The 16581-nt window shown below is 44.5% G+C and overlaps 1 protein-coding gene across 6 annotated transcripts in view; it reads right to left on the bottom strand.

Annotated features, from left to right (window-relative positions):
* The window catches only part of LOC103132988 (axin-2-like), a 96310-nt gene that overhangs the window by 7286 nt on the left and 72443 nt on the right, over positions 1 to 16581 (bottom strand). For 5 of the 6 annotated variants that reach the window (XM_016667193.1, XM_016667187.1, XM_016667195.1 and 2 more), the window contains 9 exons: positions 15473 to 16481; positions 11011 to 11151; positions 7813 to 7915; positions 6112 to 6252; positions 4627 to 5048; positions 4388 to 4537; positions 4072 to 4302; positions 3243 to 3332; positions 2845 to 2970 (listed from right to left, as the gene is read on the bottom strand). In XM_016667193.1, coding sequence (XP_016522679.1) covers positions 2845 to 2970; positions 3243 to 3332; positions 4072 to 4302; positions 4388 to 4537; positions 4627 to 5048; positions 6112 to 6252; positions 7813 to 7915; positions 11011 to 11151; positions 15473 to 16326 — 2258 coding nt within the window. In that variant the 5' untranslated portion in view covers positions 16327 to 16481. Of the gene's footprint in view, positions 1 to 243; positions 1857 to 2844; positions 2971 to 3242; positions 3333 to 4071; positions 4303 to 4387; positions 4538 to 4626; positions 5049 to 6111; positions 6253 to 7812; positions 7916 to 11010; positions 11152 to 15472; positions 16482 to 16581 lie in introns of those variants that run through there. The other variant, XM_016667205.1, reaches the window with a different exon arrangement.

Raw genomic sequence — 16581 nt, 5'->3', positions numbered from 1 at the left:
ATTAATATTAATGAAATATTTACTTAAAATAGCCTCCTGTTTCTTGCTGAAAAGTTACTTTTAAGTTAATTTCATCCTAATTCAAGATGTTTGAATTAAATCCAAGGCAAAATACTTGGTAAGATTTTGTGTTTTTGCAGTGTAAAAGTGCAAAGCGTGATCATATTCATATCTTAGAGAGCTAGACTTTCAGGAAAGCGGAACATACTCCAGCAAAATTGCTCCGTTTTCTTTAAACCTCCGTTATAGAACACGCTGAATTTTGAAATGTTGGCAGCATTTCGAAAGTCTGAAGTGAAGATAATCAACGTTACAATACTTTTGCATTCGACTATGGAAAAATTCTGAAATCAGAAGTAAAATCACAGCCCTATAAGTCACTTTCTCTTTGGATAGAAGGCTAGAAAAAAAAAAAAAACATGATGATCTTATATTCTTGTAGAAGTCATTAAAAAATTAGTCAAAACTCGCCAAAATCAAAATGAGCAGCACAAAAACTGGAGGCCGGAAGCAGGTCACAAAATGTGGTGCAGCAGCGGTTCAGCAAATGTGTGCAACAGTTTGGACGAAGGACCTCTGCCCTCAGACGGTATTCCTCGAGGTCACGGGTCACCTCGCCGACCCGCTGCTCCTCTTCTTCACACAAGCGGAGATAGCTCCCCAGGCTAGCTCAGCCCCAGTGGCTGTGAAGTCTCCTGATGTTTCTAATGATTCCACTCTCTACTTTAAACCCAGCAAAAAGATCAGCAGGAGGGGATTTAATGATAAGCTTTGTAATGGAAAAATGCCTCATTTTGTCCATGTGTGCCTGCATTCGGAATATAAAACGGAAGAAGAAGAAGAAAACAAAAAAACAAAGTAGGGGGAGCCGAGTGTTTTATGAGCTCAGCTTAGAGTCATTCAGACAACACATGTACGGGGAGGGTGTACATAAATATACACATAAGTCGTCGTTTTTTGATTGTAATCGCAGATGAATGCGAAGGAGGTTTGTTTCATCACAGCTGCAGAACAGGCAGCAACATTAATGTGACAAAAAGCAAAAAAAAAAAAAAAGCTTGTAATCAAACTGCATTTCTAACAACAACAAAAAAAAGTTCCATCTGTTGTCTAACTTCTTCTGGGCATTGCTCAAACGCTTTCAATTATTTATCTTTCTTGTTTTATTCTTCTCACAAATACAGCCACACTACCCATCTTAATCTAAATGGCTGCATTTAAATAAATATATAAAACTACATTTTATGCTCACAAATAGTTCAAAGTCATCACTTTGCTGCAGAGGCAGAGCGACAGAAGGAGTCTTTCCACTGGAACATGTTTTATGTGGCAGGATTTTTCTCTCCTCACAACATCTGGCACCAATATTGTCTGGCAGAGCTGCGGAGTACTGTTCTCTGTTGAACCGCTGCCATGTCCAAATTAACCAACTCCACACATTCTGCTGCCATTGAAGCCAGGCGCTTCATCCCCCCACCCCCTGTTCTCACAGGCTCGCTGAAGAGTTATGGGGTAGCTGGGGGAGCGCTGGCTTGTTTGCGAGCCTTCTCCTCCGCTCTTGCCTAACAAACAGATGTGACTGCAGAGGCTTCACTTGCTGAAATACCACAGACTCCCCCCTCCCACCCCCCCGAAACAGGTATTTCGGTAGCTTCAGCGGCGGATCTTCAGAACTTGTTGGTACTTACAACTGAAGTCCTGATGATGGGGGTTTGGCTTCGTCGTGCGACACCGACGGTGGCGGCTTTATCGCCGTGGCCCCGATACCTTCGCCAGAACAAGGTGCTCAGCGCAGCGTTGGATTTCAATGTCTGATGCAATCGTCTGGCGGAGGAATTTGAAGGCATTGCGATGGTCTTTGCACACAAAATAAAATAACCTTAGCTTCAAAGCCATATTTATTAAGGCTGCCTTAGCATGTAAATCAGGACCAGATGTGAGAAAAATTCACTCCAGAACCCCCTCTTTCTCTCCCCCTCTTTCTGAAAAAGCTCTAAGTACAGTGGATGAGCCCGGCTTAGTTTCTTTGTCAGCTTTCAGGCTCCAGTGCTTCACACATACAAACAAAAGCAGTGTATATATATATATAAACTCAATGGGGAGTTTTCTAAGTCCATCTGCTGTGATTCTTGTCCTGTCTCAACAGGTGTCATTAATCATAATTCAGAGTTAGAGGTGCACCGAAAATCGGCACCAAGCAGCAGCTGTTGGATGGTTTTCAGTGTCGTCGGCTCTTTTTTTTAGTCCGTGGTGAAAACACTACGGTTAAGTTAACGTTAATGCTACATATTTAATCATTAAGCAGGTGGCCAAGGGTAAAAAAAAGTAAAAATGAAACGCTCAGAGGTGCAAGAAGATATTTGGAAGGAACATATATTTATGTGTCATGTCATTTCCTTCAGGCTGTGAGAGCGAGAGAGAGCAAGACTTGCTGCAGATAGCAGGGCGGCTAAACAGAGTGCAGTGAAGTTGCTCTGTCAACTTTTTGAAAATTCAAGTGCTGTGATAAGTCCCTACTTGTTCCCATTTAAATTTCCTATAATTTGAAAATAAAATGAAAATATCAACTTCAAATAAATTTGCTTGTTTCAACCTCGTTCTACAGTGATTCACACTCTTGACATCGCGTAGCCTCTACTTCCTAATATAAAAAAGAAAACATCTCCCAGCATGAAGACATACAACATGTTGTAAATGCTGGTAAAGGCAGCTCTTAAGAGAAATCAGAATCAGCGTAAATATGTACCAGCAAGTGAAAACTTGAGACTGTAAGTCAAACACAAATTTCGTATCAGTCCAAAGTCGTTTGTAGTTTGATTGGTGGTGTCGCAGCAGCATATTTACCAGTAGTTGCCTTTCTTGCTGAGCTGTTCTTTGAAGTGACCCAGGGTGAGGCAGTGGGTCTTCATCATGCTGCGATAAGGAATTTCCTCGCCACAGAAAAAGTATGTTACCACCAGCTCCTTAGACCTGAAAATACAAAATAAGATCAGCTTTTAGATACATACTTAAAAGTTATTATTTTTGATTCTGGTGGTGTGTGTGTGTGTGTGTGTGTGTGTGTGTGTGTGTTTGGGGAAAATGGTGAGGCTTATGGGTGCTGTACTTAAGCAGGATTAATGCTGAATGACTAAGACAGCAAAACAAGAGAGGACAACATGAAGGACGTGAGAACACCTGGGAGGAAACGGAGACGTCCACGTTCCTTCACCAAAAATCAAATCTCAAATATGAATACGTACTCTTCTGGGTTGGTTTGAGAGGAGCCTGCACCAGTTCCAGCAGGCGGATGGCTCCTGTCTCTCTGAAGGCTGCTAGACGTTGTTGAATGCCTGTTAGAGAGACGCGATATTAGAGCCTAACCCATCAGTCAGTTTGGGTACAGCCAAAAAGATGTTAAAGCTGCAGTATGTAACTATTATAAAACATATGTTTTGCCCATATTTGTTAAAAATGTCACCATGTCGTGATAATATAGTATGAGATGGATAATCTGTGACAAAGAAAAAAAAAAAAAAAAAAAAAAAAAAATCAAGCGCCACCAGTTCCTCCCAGTGCCGCTGTTGCGGTTTACACAACGCACCGCTCCCGGTTAGAAACAACCAACCAGAGACGCGAGGAGGGTCTTAGCACTGTCAATCATGTTTGTAAACATGCTGCTGAATGTGCTAATGGTGAAGAAACAAGTTATTGTTCCAGGAAAACTTTTCATCCGTCGTCATCAGTGGCCATGCTAACTAGCCTTAGCATTTGTAGCAGGCTATGTGGTGGTAAACCAGCTACCGTGCAGCAAAGAGCAAGGGGGAGGATATGAGCAGCACATACACAAGAGTGATTGACAGCGCTAAAACCCTCCTCCTGGCTTATTTGGTTGTTTCTGACTGAGTGGTGTATTTCTGCAGTTAGTGCTGGGAGCACTGGGAGAAAACAGGAGCTCGAGTTTCACAGATTATCTTTCATATACTGTCACAACGTAGTTTTCATTTTGATAATTTTAAGAAGCATGTAAAAAAAACATATGTGTTTATAAATGTTACATACTGCAGCTCGAAAGGAATATGATTTTCTTACCTCTGCTTTGGTGGCTTGGAAACCTCTTCCAGTCTGCGACAAGCCTCCTCAAGCTGTGCCAGGGTGTTGGGAGGGGGTAAGGGTGGCATAGCGGGATCTTGGATGAACGGATGGCCGGGATGATGGCCACGGAGGTGACTCCCGTTGCAGGTGCCAGCTCCGCCCCAGGTGTTGGTCCTAGCAGGCAGGATCTTGGAATCGAGAGGACTGGGCTTCTTTAGGCCTTGAGTGCTGTTGGATTGATTGAGGACAATGCGGGTCAGTACAGGACGTGACTCAGACCTTTTGGCCGTACGGGTGGCGTTGCGGCCCTTGCCTGTGGGGCTTGTGCTTGCCCTGCCTCTCGCTCTCCAGGATCCACTGCCAAACATTCTGAGAGCGGTCGGTGGAAACCATGGGAAGGCATGGTGAAGACACACCCTCATCGGAGGCCTTCACTGGTCGTCTGGACAAAGTGCTGCAGCGACTGGAGAGTTAAGCAGGGAGCCGTCAGGGCTTTTAAATAGCAAAACACAATGACAGATAGAGGAGGGATAGCTAGGATGCTGCACTCACGCAGGTGTGAAGTCGGAGTAATTGGTGCCCCCTTGAGGGCAGAGGCACTGCACGCGCTGAGCCGCCTCGGTCTCAATCTGCTCCTTAGTTTTGGGCCCAGCATGGTGATGGTGGATGTAGTGGTGGTGGATGTGCTTCGTGGACTGCCTGCCTGTCATCAGAACCTTAGTGGACCCTTGATAAGCACCAAAAAGAGTCGCGTGGCCAGACGACACCAGAAAGCCGGTCTGATCCGGGGAGCGGGAGCGTGGCGAGTGCCGGACGATGCCAGGCGACTGGCAGCCGGGCGTCTTCAGGACACGGGAAAGGTGCTCGTCTAAGATGGCCTGGGGGTCTTCCTCACATTGGCTTGCGGACGGCAGCAGGGGGTGATGAAGGGAGCTGCTGCTGCTCGGGTCGTTGCTCTCCTCCCTTTCGTCCTCCTGCGACCCCAAAAGGAAACGGCGATTAACCAAACAGTAATCACATATTGTTGAGGAACTTCTCCGTCAGCTTCCCATCGACTTCTCTCAGTCGTCCTGTGAAGTCAGAGAGAGCAAATGCCTGAATAACTTGATGTGAGTTTTCTCCTTTGCTGCACTGTTATCTTCCCTAACAGGCTTTGGGTGCGCTTCATCTATAATGCAGAATCTGCCTGTGCTTCACAAAGAAACTGGCACTACACATATTCAGCAAATGTGCCACTGGAGAGTAACTAAGTGCTATTTGAAGGCACTTAAAGTGTGTCTAGAAACATAAGTTTGAAAGTTCCTCCTTCCAAATGAAATAGGAGAGAACACAAAGGAAAAGTGAAGAAGCAGCTAAATCCAGACAAACTTTGCAATCCCACGGCGCGTACCCTGTTCTTCGTCATGCTAAAGCTGGCGTAAAGGCATTTGTACTGAAGTTTAGAACTGCTGCCTGAAATTAATTGGATCCAAGTTGGAATTTACAAAGTGGGAGGCATGCTTTAAGTAGCTGTTAAGACTATTTTTGAGGAGGCATAGCGCCTGGCAGAAATATTCACACTCCTTAAACGTTCCACATTTTTGCTGTTTCACAGGATACGGTTTGCCTGTGGAAGGATGTGTTCTGGTCAGATGAGGCTAAAGTTTAACTTTTTCGACAAACTTGTAAAACAACTGTGTGGTAGAGAAATACGTTGAGCACAGCATCCCCACTGTAAAACACGGAGGTGGCAGAAAGGTGGCTTAAATGCATCTGTTAGAATGGCCCAGTCAAAGTCCAGACCTAAATCTAATTGATAAACTGTGAACAGACTTGAAAAATGGATATTTGCAAACAACTATGCAAACCAGCCTCACTGACCTTGGCTGTGTTTTTCAAATAAGAATAGGGAAACATTTCTCTATGTAAATGAAATTTGGAAGCAACACATGTGGTTCTAAAGTAGATTTTGTGCTGTTTCGTCGCATAAAGATCACTAAAATAAAAAATGTGAAAAGATGACACTTCTGGAAAAGCTCTGCATTTGTAAATGCTCACCTCCTGAATCTGCTGCAGCCTCTCCTCCAGAGAGCTCATCGTGTCCTGCTCACGCTTCAGCTTCTCCAGTTTGGCGATGAGTTGGGCAGCAAAAGCTGAGGGCTCGACTGGGGTCATCTCCTTAGGCAGCCGGTGTGTCCTCTGCGGGATAAACAACACAGGGAGGGGAAGGGACACCTTAACAAGTGTGCAAATGTGGCTACTTGGTGTTTCGGATGGATGCAATATGGTGCACTAATCCATTGCCCTTGCCCTAATCCTATCTCGTTCCAAAGAGCCTGCTACTTTTCCAAAAAAAGGGACCTAATACACACGCCCTTGCCCTCGGGCTAACCTGAACCTTTCTTGCTGCCCATCCCGTCCCAGATCTTCTCATGCCCAGTGCCCTTGGCGGTGCCAAGCTGCTGGGTGAGGGGAAAAGACGGGGGTAGCAGTAGCGGGGTAGCAGTTGGTCTCGCTCGGAGGGGAGGCCCCCTGCCTGTACCCTCTGTAGCCCGACCAAACCATCAGCAAGGCAGCCTCTGAAGTCAGCACACTTCAAAGGGCCCTTGTCAAACATCAAACGCACACTAGGGGTGGGAGGGACACGCGGCTTTAAATCTCCGAATAAAAGCCAGATATCCACGGAGAAGAGAGCGAGTGTGCGCGTGTGTGAGGGGTGGGGGGGCGACAAAATTAACAGCATGAAGGGAGAGGAAGAAGATTGAGATGTGTGTGTTTGCGGAGTGGCATTGGTGGCAAAGAAGGGAGGAGAGAGAGTAAGAAGACAGAGGAGTCAAATACTGGGAAGATCTGAAGGAAAGTAGTAATTTATTTCCAGGCTGCATGCAGGGCAGCTCAGAGGTACTCTAGTCACATTATCCTCCTTTTTCTTTAACTATATGGGCTGGCTTCTCTTTCTCCATTTCACACTCTTTTTTTCTTTTTTTTTGTTATTTGGCACACTGGCTTTCTTGATTTTGACTTTTTTTTTGTTGTTTCTCTCATCTCTTTGTAGACACGATAAAGGGAAGAAGAAAAAAGGCAAGCGGAGCTGCTGGCAAAGGAGCGCCAGCCCTGCACGGGGCCCCCGCTGCCTGGGGCTGGTGCATCATGGGAGACAGAGCCATCTCCAAATCAGGAGGGAGACATTAAAGAAGAGCAAGTGGAAAAGAAAGAGACAGAGAGAGAGAAAGAAGGATAGACTGAGAGAAAACTGGGAAAAAACAAAAAAAAAATGCATGCACAAACACATCTCCTCCACCTGTGTTTGGATATGGAAACAAAAGAAATGTGTGTTTATTTTCCTCCTTCCTAATCTGTGCCAACCTGTTTTCACCCAGTTCTTTAAACCATCTTGCAGCAAGTTCAGCAGGTCAGAAAATATCTCAAATCAACCAACCTACACTGTCTGGGTCACACACACACATTTTTTTTTAACCAAATACACGTTGTTGAGGAATTTCTGGTCTGTAATCTGACATCATGACGACTGTTGACATGCAGTGATGGAGACAGAAAGATTTCAACTATTTCTATTATAATAGCCACAGAAGCAACTGAGATAGAAATATAACAGAGACATTTAGACATTAGAAGTATGCAAAGATATTTATTTTAAGGATTTTGTTTTTGGAAATACACAAGGAATTGAATTGAATTTGTCATACTCTGAAAAGAAACTGAAACTCAGAATGTAGATTCCAACAAAGATGAACTTACAGGAAAGTGGGGTAGCGTGACTTGGCCATTGATCTTAACATTACGATGCATCTCTCGCTGCAGCTGCTTCTTGCTGCACATCTTGTAAGGAGGGATTCCATCTCTGCAATAAAAGCAAAAAATACCAACCATGAAAAAAGTAACTAAAATCCAATAATAACCAAATTTATTTTTGTAATATGCTGATCACTGCATCAAAATATCTCTGCAACAACTGCGCTGTTTTTTTTTTTTTTGTTTTTTTTTTTTTTTTTTAAAGCTCATTTAAAGCACCATAAAATAATACATAACAACAACCAGTGTTTACTTTCATAATGTTGCCGTTTGCGTTTTTGGGATGGGGTACCATGTGGCATTTGTCTCGTCACCAACAGTGAAAGTGATGCAGCGAAAGATTGAAAGCAGAGAAGCAATATCAGCTACTGGCAATAATAGTAATATTTATATCATTATCATCCCAGGATTTCATATCTATGAATATTTAGTGCAGGGTTTAAATTGTCAGCTCTTTGGTATCCTTTATACCTGATTAGCATGGTTGGTGTTGTTAGCATAGCTAGCATCAGTCTCCATATTCGCTTCAGGATTCAGACGCTTATCTTTGCTCGCTGAGGTTTTCAAAAGCTCCACCTCAAACAAGTTTCATTTCACTACAACTTTTCTGTCCAGCTTACTGTAATCTGATTTAGTAATCTGTTGCTCTTGGCCTGCTCTCTCACAGCCTGAATGAATGACAGGCACGTTTCTACATGGAGAGAATATGATTTGATTTAAAATAGCTCCTTAAATCTCAGTCTTTACTTTCATTTAATACCTCACTGATACGGAAAATAACAACAGAGTCTTCACTCAGTAACGGCTTCCTCAACAAAGAGTGTTGTAGTTAGCATAACCTGGTATCGCTTGTGTATGGTGCATTAACTGATCTGAAGATATTCAGATTTTCGAGTTTCAGACTGGCCACCGGACAGGACCCCGTCAAAATTTACGAATTCAGTTCAACGGAGGATTTTTCAGTGCATCTCAGGCATTAATACAACCAAACGCTCAGGCAGGTCTTAAAAGTCAAGATAAATACAGAAACGCAGAACAAAACATAAAAGAAAATATGAGCTAAAGACAGCCTTTCTGATTTATCCACTATGTTATTCAAACTGAGGAAAAAAAAACAAAAAACGCAGCTTTCAGGATCTGGTTAGTTCGAAGCTACAAAAGACTAAAGCTGCATGCCAAACGGTGCTCAGGTTCTTTTTGCTTTACAGCTAGATGAAATAGAGATGTTTTGCAAGCAACACTAAAACTCTCTGGACAATTAAGAATTTATTCTGGGAACCTAATCCTCCAGTTCTGTCTGCCGGCTTCCTCCAGTCAGCTGCCACTTACTCTCGGCCAATTATTGCGGCCGCTTTGGCCGCTCAGAAGTGTCTGACCTAGCCCAATCGCTACTTTTTTTCTGCTGCCTCTTTGAAATCTCACACTCATGCACATATGCACCCGCTGCCATCTTCGTTTGGCAAGCGCTCCGCAGCGAGCCTCTGATCTCGGCAACATCAAAAGGCTGGTTTGTAAGATAAGGTAATGTTTGAAGTTGGTGCAGCAGCATTCCCCAGCGTCCAAGTAAATCCATAAATAAGATATAAGCAAAAAGAGAGAGAAAAAAAAAATCCCACCCTTCCACCATCACTACCACCACCCTTTCTCCTCTTTCTAAAATCCATCTCTTTTTGTTCTTTTTCTGGGAAATTAAGATTTAAATGTGCTGACCGTCTTTTAACTGCTAATCAAGCCGTCCTCTGGAATGAGAAGGAGGCGAGGATGTGCTAAAGAATACAACTTTGACAAGTGACGCTGTTCAGCAGTTAGCTCATTTGTTTCATCTGAGGAACTTTATCACATTTAACACCAGAGAGATTTGATCACGGACACAAGGCTGACATGTTGATTCTTCTACCTCAAATTCAACTCTTCCCAAAGCACAACCTGAGACTACAAGCCGTAACCCCCGAAGGAACAGGAAGTAGCTATGGGAAACCCAACCTGAACTCCAAAGTTAGCAGCAAACAAAGCTTACCAACTCCTCCCTGACCAACTTCACTATTTATCAAAACATCCCAGACCATGTGACTGGACAGCAAGAGAATGGTTTCATGGCCCTCACTTTTATGGGGATCTCCTATTCAGCGGTGCAAGTCATTTTCAAAGCAGCTAGCCACCCTCTTATCCTGCTAAGCTCCCCTCACCTAACAATAGGCTGAAAGCGATTCGGTTAAGCCCTTTATACTCCGTGCACTTTATTTTCTCACTCCCTTGCACTTGGGAGCCTCGCCACTTCTTGCTTACAACTCTGGAAGATGGAGGAGAGAAGCTGCATGGGTAAACCAGACTGGCCAGGAGGGGAAAGGGAGGAGAAGGGGGCGGGGGTTCCTTACGTCTTGCCTCGGGGTCTAGAAACGAGTAACCCCCGTGAAAGCCTCGCAGACACATGATCTCAGCACACTGCGGAGGCCGGTGGCAGGAAACCGACCCACCATGTGAGAAAGCCGCCTTTCATTTGGTGCCAACATTTTTTTTCAATGAGTTTGTCTTGAGACCCGAATGGACAAGCCCCCCCGCACCCCACTTTACTCCTGCAGGTCTTCAAAAGGGAAAAGCGATTAGATAATATGAAAAAAAAAAAAAAGGAAAAAAAGTCTGGTGGCAGAAGGGTGGGTGGGATGAATACATATCAACATTGAGGAAATGAGGCAACGCCCCCACCCACATCAAGATGTCTTTTTTTTTTCCTTGTTCCAGCCTGCAACACATCAGAATAAACTTCAAAAGGCCTTCAGACGTAATGACTTTCCCAGAGTTATCTCCCCTGAGGCCATAGTAACAACTGCACAGTAATAGAATTACCTGGAGTCAATCACAGAGGATAATTAAAATACATTACACACCATTATTCTTCGCCAATGCAGTCCCCTGGCCCCAAGGAAAAGCTAAACCTGTTGGATTACAAGGCCAAATATTTTTCTTTACACCCCTGGACGTTTTCCTGGAAAGGTGTTGACTGACTTCTGGCCGGGGCTCATTCAGATACGATGGAAGTAATAAATTGAACAGAGCTTTGGCTGCGATCGGCTGCATGGAAACGAGCCTCCCCGAAAACACTGCAGTTTCATCATTTTAGGACCTGCACAAAAGCTCAACACTTACACACTACTGTCAGTCATCGACAGAGAGTCGTCTGTCGCTGCGTCGCTGGAGATCTCGCTGTCGTTGGCACTGGTGGCAGGGGCGAAAATGTAGCCGGAGTTGATGAAGTACGGGCTGGCGGGGTCTCCTCGTCGATGGGACCTGAGAGAGATCCAAAGACACGTTTTTAACGCGGGGTCCTAATGACATTTGGGTTTAAATGGTCTCAACAGATTTTCGGCTTCAAAATTCCACACACCATTTTCACGGATTCACCAATAAATCGGCAAGAAATCGGACCTCTCTTTCCCTTGATCGGTGCAGAAAGATGACTGATGAGTCGAGGGCTGAGAATTTCTTTGTTGCTTATTAAAAACAATAAAACCAAAAAGTCCAACCAGGTTTTTGGTCAGTAAAAACATCAACTAGTATATAATTTACTACTATCAAAATCAAAGAACAGGTGAAACATTTTGTTTCTCCTTTTGTGCACTAGTGCTCAAGAGAGACAAAAAAAAAAAGACCAGAACCAGAAAAAATTGGGATCAGAAAGTCAGACCTCAAAGAAAACGAAGAGGAAATTGATTTCAGGCAGTAAGTGCTTGATCTCTATCTGTTTTTATAACATTTGAGAAATATGAATAAAACTCATTTATCTAGTTTGGTTTTATTTTCTGGATGTTCCACAAATGATGGAGCACATGTTGGCTGCATTTTAAGTGAAAATGTTCTTTTTTTGGCCCACAGACTAAGTCAAATCAACTCTAAATAAAAGTGTAACACACCTAAATTTGATTGTAATCCAGATTGGGTGTCCTAAGGTAAATTTAAATCCATTAAAATGAATCTTGGACCTTTGCTTGCATGCTTTTCTTTTATAAAAAAAAAAAAAAGTTAATGTGGTAAATCAAATCAATGTAAAATGCACATTTTCCTTAGATTTTTTTTTTTCTAGACCACTGCTTCCCAAAGTTTGAGTAAAAAAAATAGCACTTGTAGGAAACCTCTTTAGAAATTAAACTGAACAAAACTGATTTCAAGAAAGATAATTTATCATAAGAATGTTATTTTCAAGTAGACGAGAGCAACTACACTGGCTGCTGCTGGTGTTTCAGGTGTCGCTGTCGTCCTGTTTAATTGACACACATTGTATGTTCTATTATTGCGGATCAGATGTCTCTTCCGCTGTTCTTAGGTGGGTCAAAAGCTGAACAGTTTGGAAACCAGGGCTCTAGACAACAGAAACTCAAACATGTTTTCACCCTCCACTTCCTTCTTCTCTGTATTTATCCATATGACAAATAACCAAAGCAAATGTCATGCTCTCCAGACTTCAAGACAGAGAAGGAAGGGTGAAGTGACACAGTTTGTTTGCTCTCTTTCCTGCTCCTGTTGGTGTAAAGTCAAACAGCTCCGAGTTTGTTTTGCTGATGTCCTCTGCAGATTTCTGTAATTTGAGCGGCGTGTGTGAGAGGTGTCCAGGAGGAAATGTGGCATCAGCGTTATTCTACAGGTTGTTGTTTACTTTCGTGTTCTTCCTCTCTAACATGTAAGGACTGCAGCCTTTTGTTGGGGCCCAGACTCCTGATCTCTCCCACTTTCACCTTCCTGACGAATTTACTTCTCCATCTCCCTTTGCTATCAGCCAGTCAAGCCCCCCCTCCCCGCTTGCCACCTCTTCCCTGCCTTCCTTTCTAAAGTCTCTCTGTCTCTTTGCTCTCTATCCTGCTGTGTTGCATTCCTGCTCCAGGAGTGAAGGGGTGGACAGGGAAGGAGAGGAAGGGGGAACTTAAGCTTTAGAGAGGGAGTGAGAAGGAGAGAGGGAAAAAGGGGGAAGGAGGGCCCCTTTCTTTATGAGAATGCCTTCTGCCGGGAGAGCTGAGGAGAACCCCAGCATGACTAAAGCCGTAGGCCCCAAGCACAAATCTGACCTTTGGAGGGTCCACGCAAAGAGTCAGGTATTTAGCACAGCTGGGCTCTCTGCACACCCCCCTCCCCAACTCCCCATCTTTCTTTTCTTTCTTTCATGACCCTCCCCCCCCACCCTTCCTGTTTTCTCCCTCTTCCCCTCCTCTTGTCTTTCTGTCTCCTTCCAAAGCATGCTTAGTCTCTGTCAGACGGATTTTTTCCCCCCTCTTTCATACCGAAGAGATAAAAGCGCAGGACAGAAATGAAAGAGGAGGGAAAACACTGACGCACATAAATCCATTGCGGAGCGGGATCTGCGGTCGGAGCGGCGGAACTGAGACGAGGATGTTTTGTCGTGCCGTTCCACCGCTTTGGAGTCTGGGAGTGTTGGAGGTCCCTCCGAAAAGTGACGAGAGGAGTCTGTGCAGTGGCAAAATTAGTTCCACATGTTTGAGATGGAAATTGGTTGACCCACAGAGATGGTGAGGGGCAGTGGGAAAGGGGGACGAAAGGGTAAAACGATGTTCTCTCTCTCTCTCTCTCTCCCTCCCGCTATTCTTTTTAAAGAGGAAAAACAAGAACACGGGAGATCACACCAGGAAAGCAGGATATGCCCACATGTCAACAAACCCTGCACTTATTGGTTCCCCCGCTCTCCACATGGCCACTTCCAAGCAAATGAGCAACTGTTGTTATCTCACATCTGCTCCCATGAAGGGCAAAAAACTCTCAGGGGACAAACTGGAGTCGAGTTATTACACTCAAACGCCATTATTACACTACTTTTTTTTTTTTTTTTTTACTTTTGCACTATGTATGTGCCAGTGAGGGATTCCCACGGTGTGATAACGTTGAGTAAAAAATAAAAAAGTATAATAACGTCACGGTTTTAGAGTTTCAAAACAAAAATGTACAACATGATGTGACTGCTTTTTCCCCCCAGCAGCTTCACATTTCTAAATTCTTTCTAGAAATATTAAAAAATATGTAGCAGCTGTTCACCAGCTGACCAGCAGTCTGCAGCCACAGTTTGCTGAGACATAGCGCTGCATAATTCATTCATTCATCTCATTAAACCTTAGAAACGGTTCACAGAGAAAATTCCAGCAGTTTTAAAGCTGTAGCTTGTTTAAAATCTGATTATACCTACAAATTTAGATTAAAACTTTTTTTTGAAGTCCTACTGGAAACAAATTTCCACCATCACTAGGAATTAGCTACGACCGTTTTCATCCCAAAGAGCCTGTTAAATACTTTAAAGCACCTGAAGTTGAAGTACAATAAAAACAGGAAGGCTTCCTTTAGCCAGCAACAGGTGGGGAAAGGGCAGCACTGCACTACTCTACGCTCCATTCAGTCGGCTAAAACTTCAGCCTCCCCAACACTGTGGTAAAGCTGGACTTTTCAAAACGTCAGCATACCTTTATACCAGCAACAAACCCATTTGACACGAAAGGTACAAATGATCTACAAACTTGGCGTTTTCTAGCCAAACAAGAGTATAAAGCAGCGACTGCCTTTCAGATAAGACAGATTTGTTTGGTCGAATAAGAAAGAAACAAGTTCTTGAATTTCCTTTGATGAAGCCTCATGCATCCAATCCAAGTTATGGAAAATCTTCTTGGCCTGAAAAGATTGCAGCTGTTGGACAATGTGTGGGATGACTTCTTAAGATAAAACGCAAATGCTTTCCACACAGCTCCGCTTTCATCTCAGACCAAAAGAGCGATATCTGCAAAAGTTGTTTGAATTTCCAGACATTAAGTAGACTCTGTGGCAGTAAACAAAATTTATAAAGGCTCAGAGAGGGCAGATTATATATATAAATATAAAAAACTATCATCGCACTGCTTGATGTAGCTGTAACAGTCATGAGGTTTTGGTGTCTGAATTCATTCCTGAACCGGAGGAGCGGTTTCAAAGCACAGGAAACTTGAGCAAACCAGCAGAGGGCTGCCTGCAAGACACCATTTACTTAAAAGGAAGGCTCAGATGCACTGATGTTCTGTATCCATCCCCGCCCCCTCCACCCCTCTAACCTCTTGACTAACTGCAAGGCAGGAGGGCACAAATATACAGGCATGTTCCTCTGAGACCCTTTGATCATGTGGCTTTAACTCTCTCCCCTCAATCATTTGTGAAATAACTAAAAATGCACCAATCTGTCGTCCACGGATCAGAATCAGCCAATTTTCTCCTGCGCTGCTCTGATCGGTTAAAGGCAGGTCAGACACATCAGGACTAATAATTCCCATCATTTCTAGTCTTTAAAACACAACAACCGGCAGCTACTTTGAGTACTTTTAAGCTGAATAAAATTCTGATAAAGGCTGCATATGTTTTGAGTCATAAGCCGGGATCCTTCTGGACACTTTTCTAGTCTGTGCTACAATCACAGTAAAAAATTGAAATGGAGAGATAATAAAAAATCTGAAATCAGTACCAGGACAATTCTGATTGGTTCAACAACTGGCTCTTTACTCAGCAGTGGTGATCCTGGCTACATACAGTTTGCACAACTGAACGCATCAGACAGTCCTAACATGTGAAAGGTGAGCAGGAATGCAAAGGTTACCTGTAGGTTTTCTCCAGCACTTCAGCTGCTGTCCGGATAGTAGCAGTAGCCCTCAGGTTCTTCGCAGACAGTCCCACCACAGACCCCAACGCTTTTGCCTTCAGGTCACTGCAACTCCACTCCTCTTCCTCCATGAGAGGAGGAAGATATCCGCACATCAGCTTGAGGCTGCCCAGCCCGCCGTGGTTCATGTAGGCGGCGTTCTCGCAGCCAGTGCGCACGTATTCGAGGTATATGTCAGAGGTCAGGAACATCTGGTACGCGTTCTCCTCCATGTGGGACTGGATCTCCGTCTGCGCCTGGTCGAACATGGCCGAGTCTATCTGCTGCTTCTTGATACTATCCCTTATGAAGGTCTTGGTGGCCGGTTTCAGCTGCTTCGCCACCACGCTGTTGTTCTCGATGTACCGCTTGAAGATAACTTTGGCAACTCGCAGCGTTTTGGTATCCTTTAAGTCCATCTGGCGGAAGCCGTTGCAGGCGAACCAGAAGTCCAGCGCGTCGACGCAGCGCTCCCGCTCCAAGAAGGTCCTGAACAGGTGAGCGCCGTCCAGGTCGCCGAGGAGGAAATGCAGAGACTTGGTCCACCGAACGAGCGGCGAGTCCGGGGACGCGCTGCCCTCCGGCTCCCCGAGTCCATCCTCGTTCCTCCGCGGCATGGAGCCGACAAGAGCAGCGGCGGCGGCGGCGGCAGCAGCGGCGGTGGGGAGATCTTTAACTTTACTCTGGGCTCTCATTTTGCCAGATCTGCTCGGGTTGTAGCATGACGCCTCTCCCTCCTCCCCCGGCACCGGAGGACGGGGAGCATCTTCTCGGAAGCTACCGCTGATGTGCTCCGTGAGCGCCCTGCTCATGGCTCCGGCTGCCTGTGTGAGAGTGCCGCCGTGGTGCCTCAGCTCCAGCTTCCAAGCTCCCCCCACCCCCCACCTCCAAAAAAAAAAAAAAAAAAAAAAATCCTTCTCACTCACTCTCTAAAAGCAGCGGGGGAGCTTCTCAGCTCCTCTTCACTCTGAAACACAAAGTATTGATCTAATCAAAGCCAGATCCTGCCTGAACTTCAAAAGACAGACATCAAGTAAACAGTCCCTTTCAAAAAAAAAGAAAGAAAA

This window comes from Poecilia formosa, unplaced genomic scaffold (genome assembly GCF_000485575.1).
Source record: "Poecilia formosa unplaced genomic scaffold, Poecilia_formosa-5.1.2 Scaffold11, whole genome shotgun sequence".
Lineage (NCBI taxonomy): Eukaryota > Metazoa > Chordata > Actinopteri > Cyprinodontiformes > Poeciliidae > Poecilia > Poecilia formosa.
Note: the sequence above shows the minus strand (reverse complement) of the source record. Positions and strands in the feature narration are given on the sequence as shown.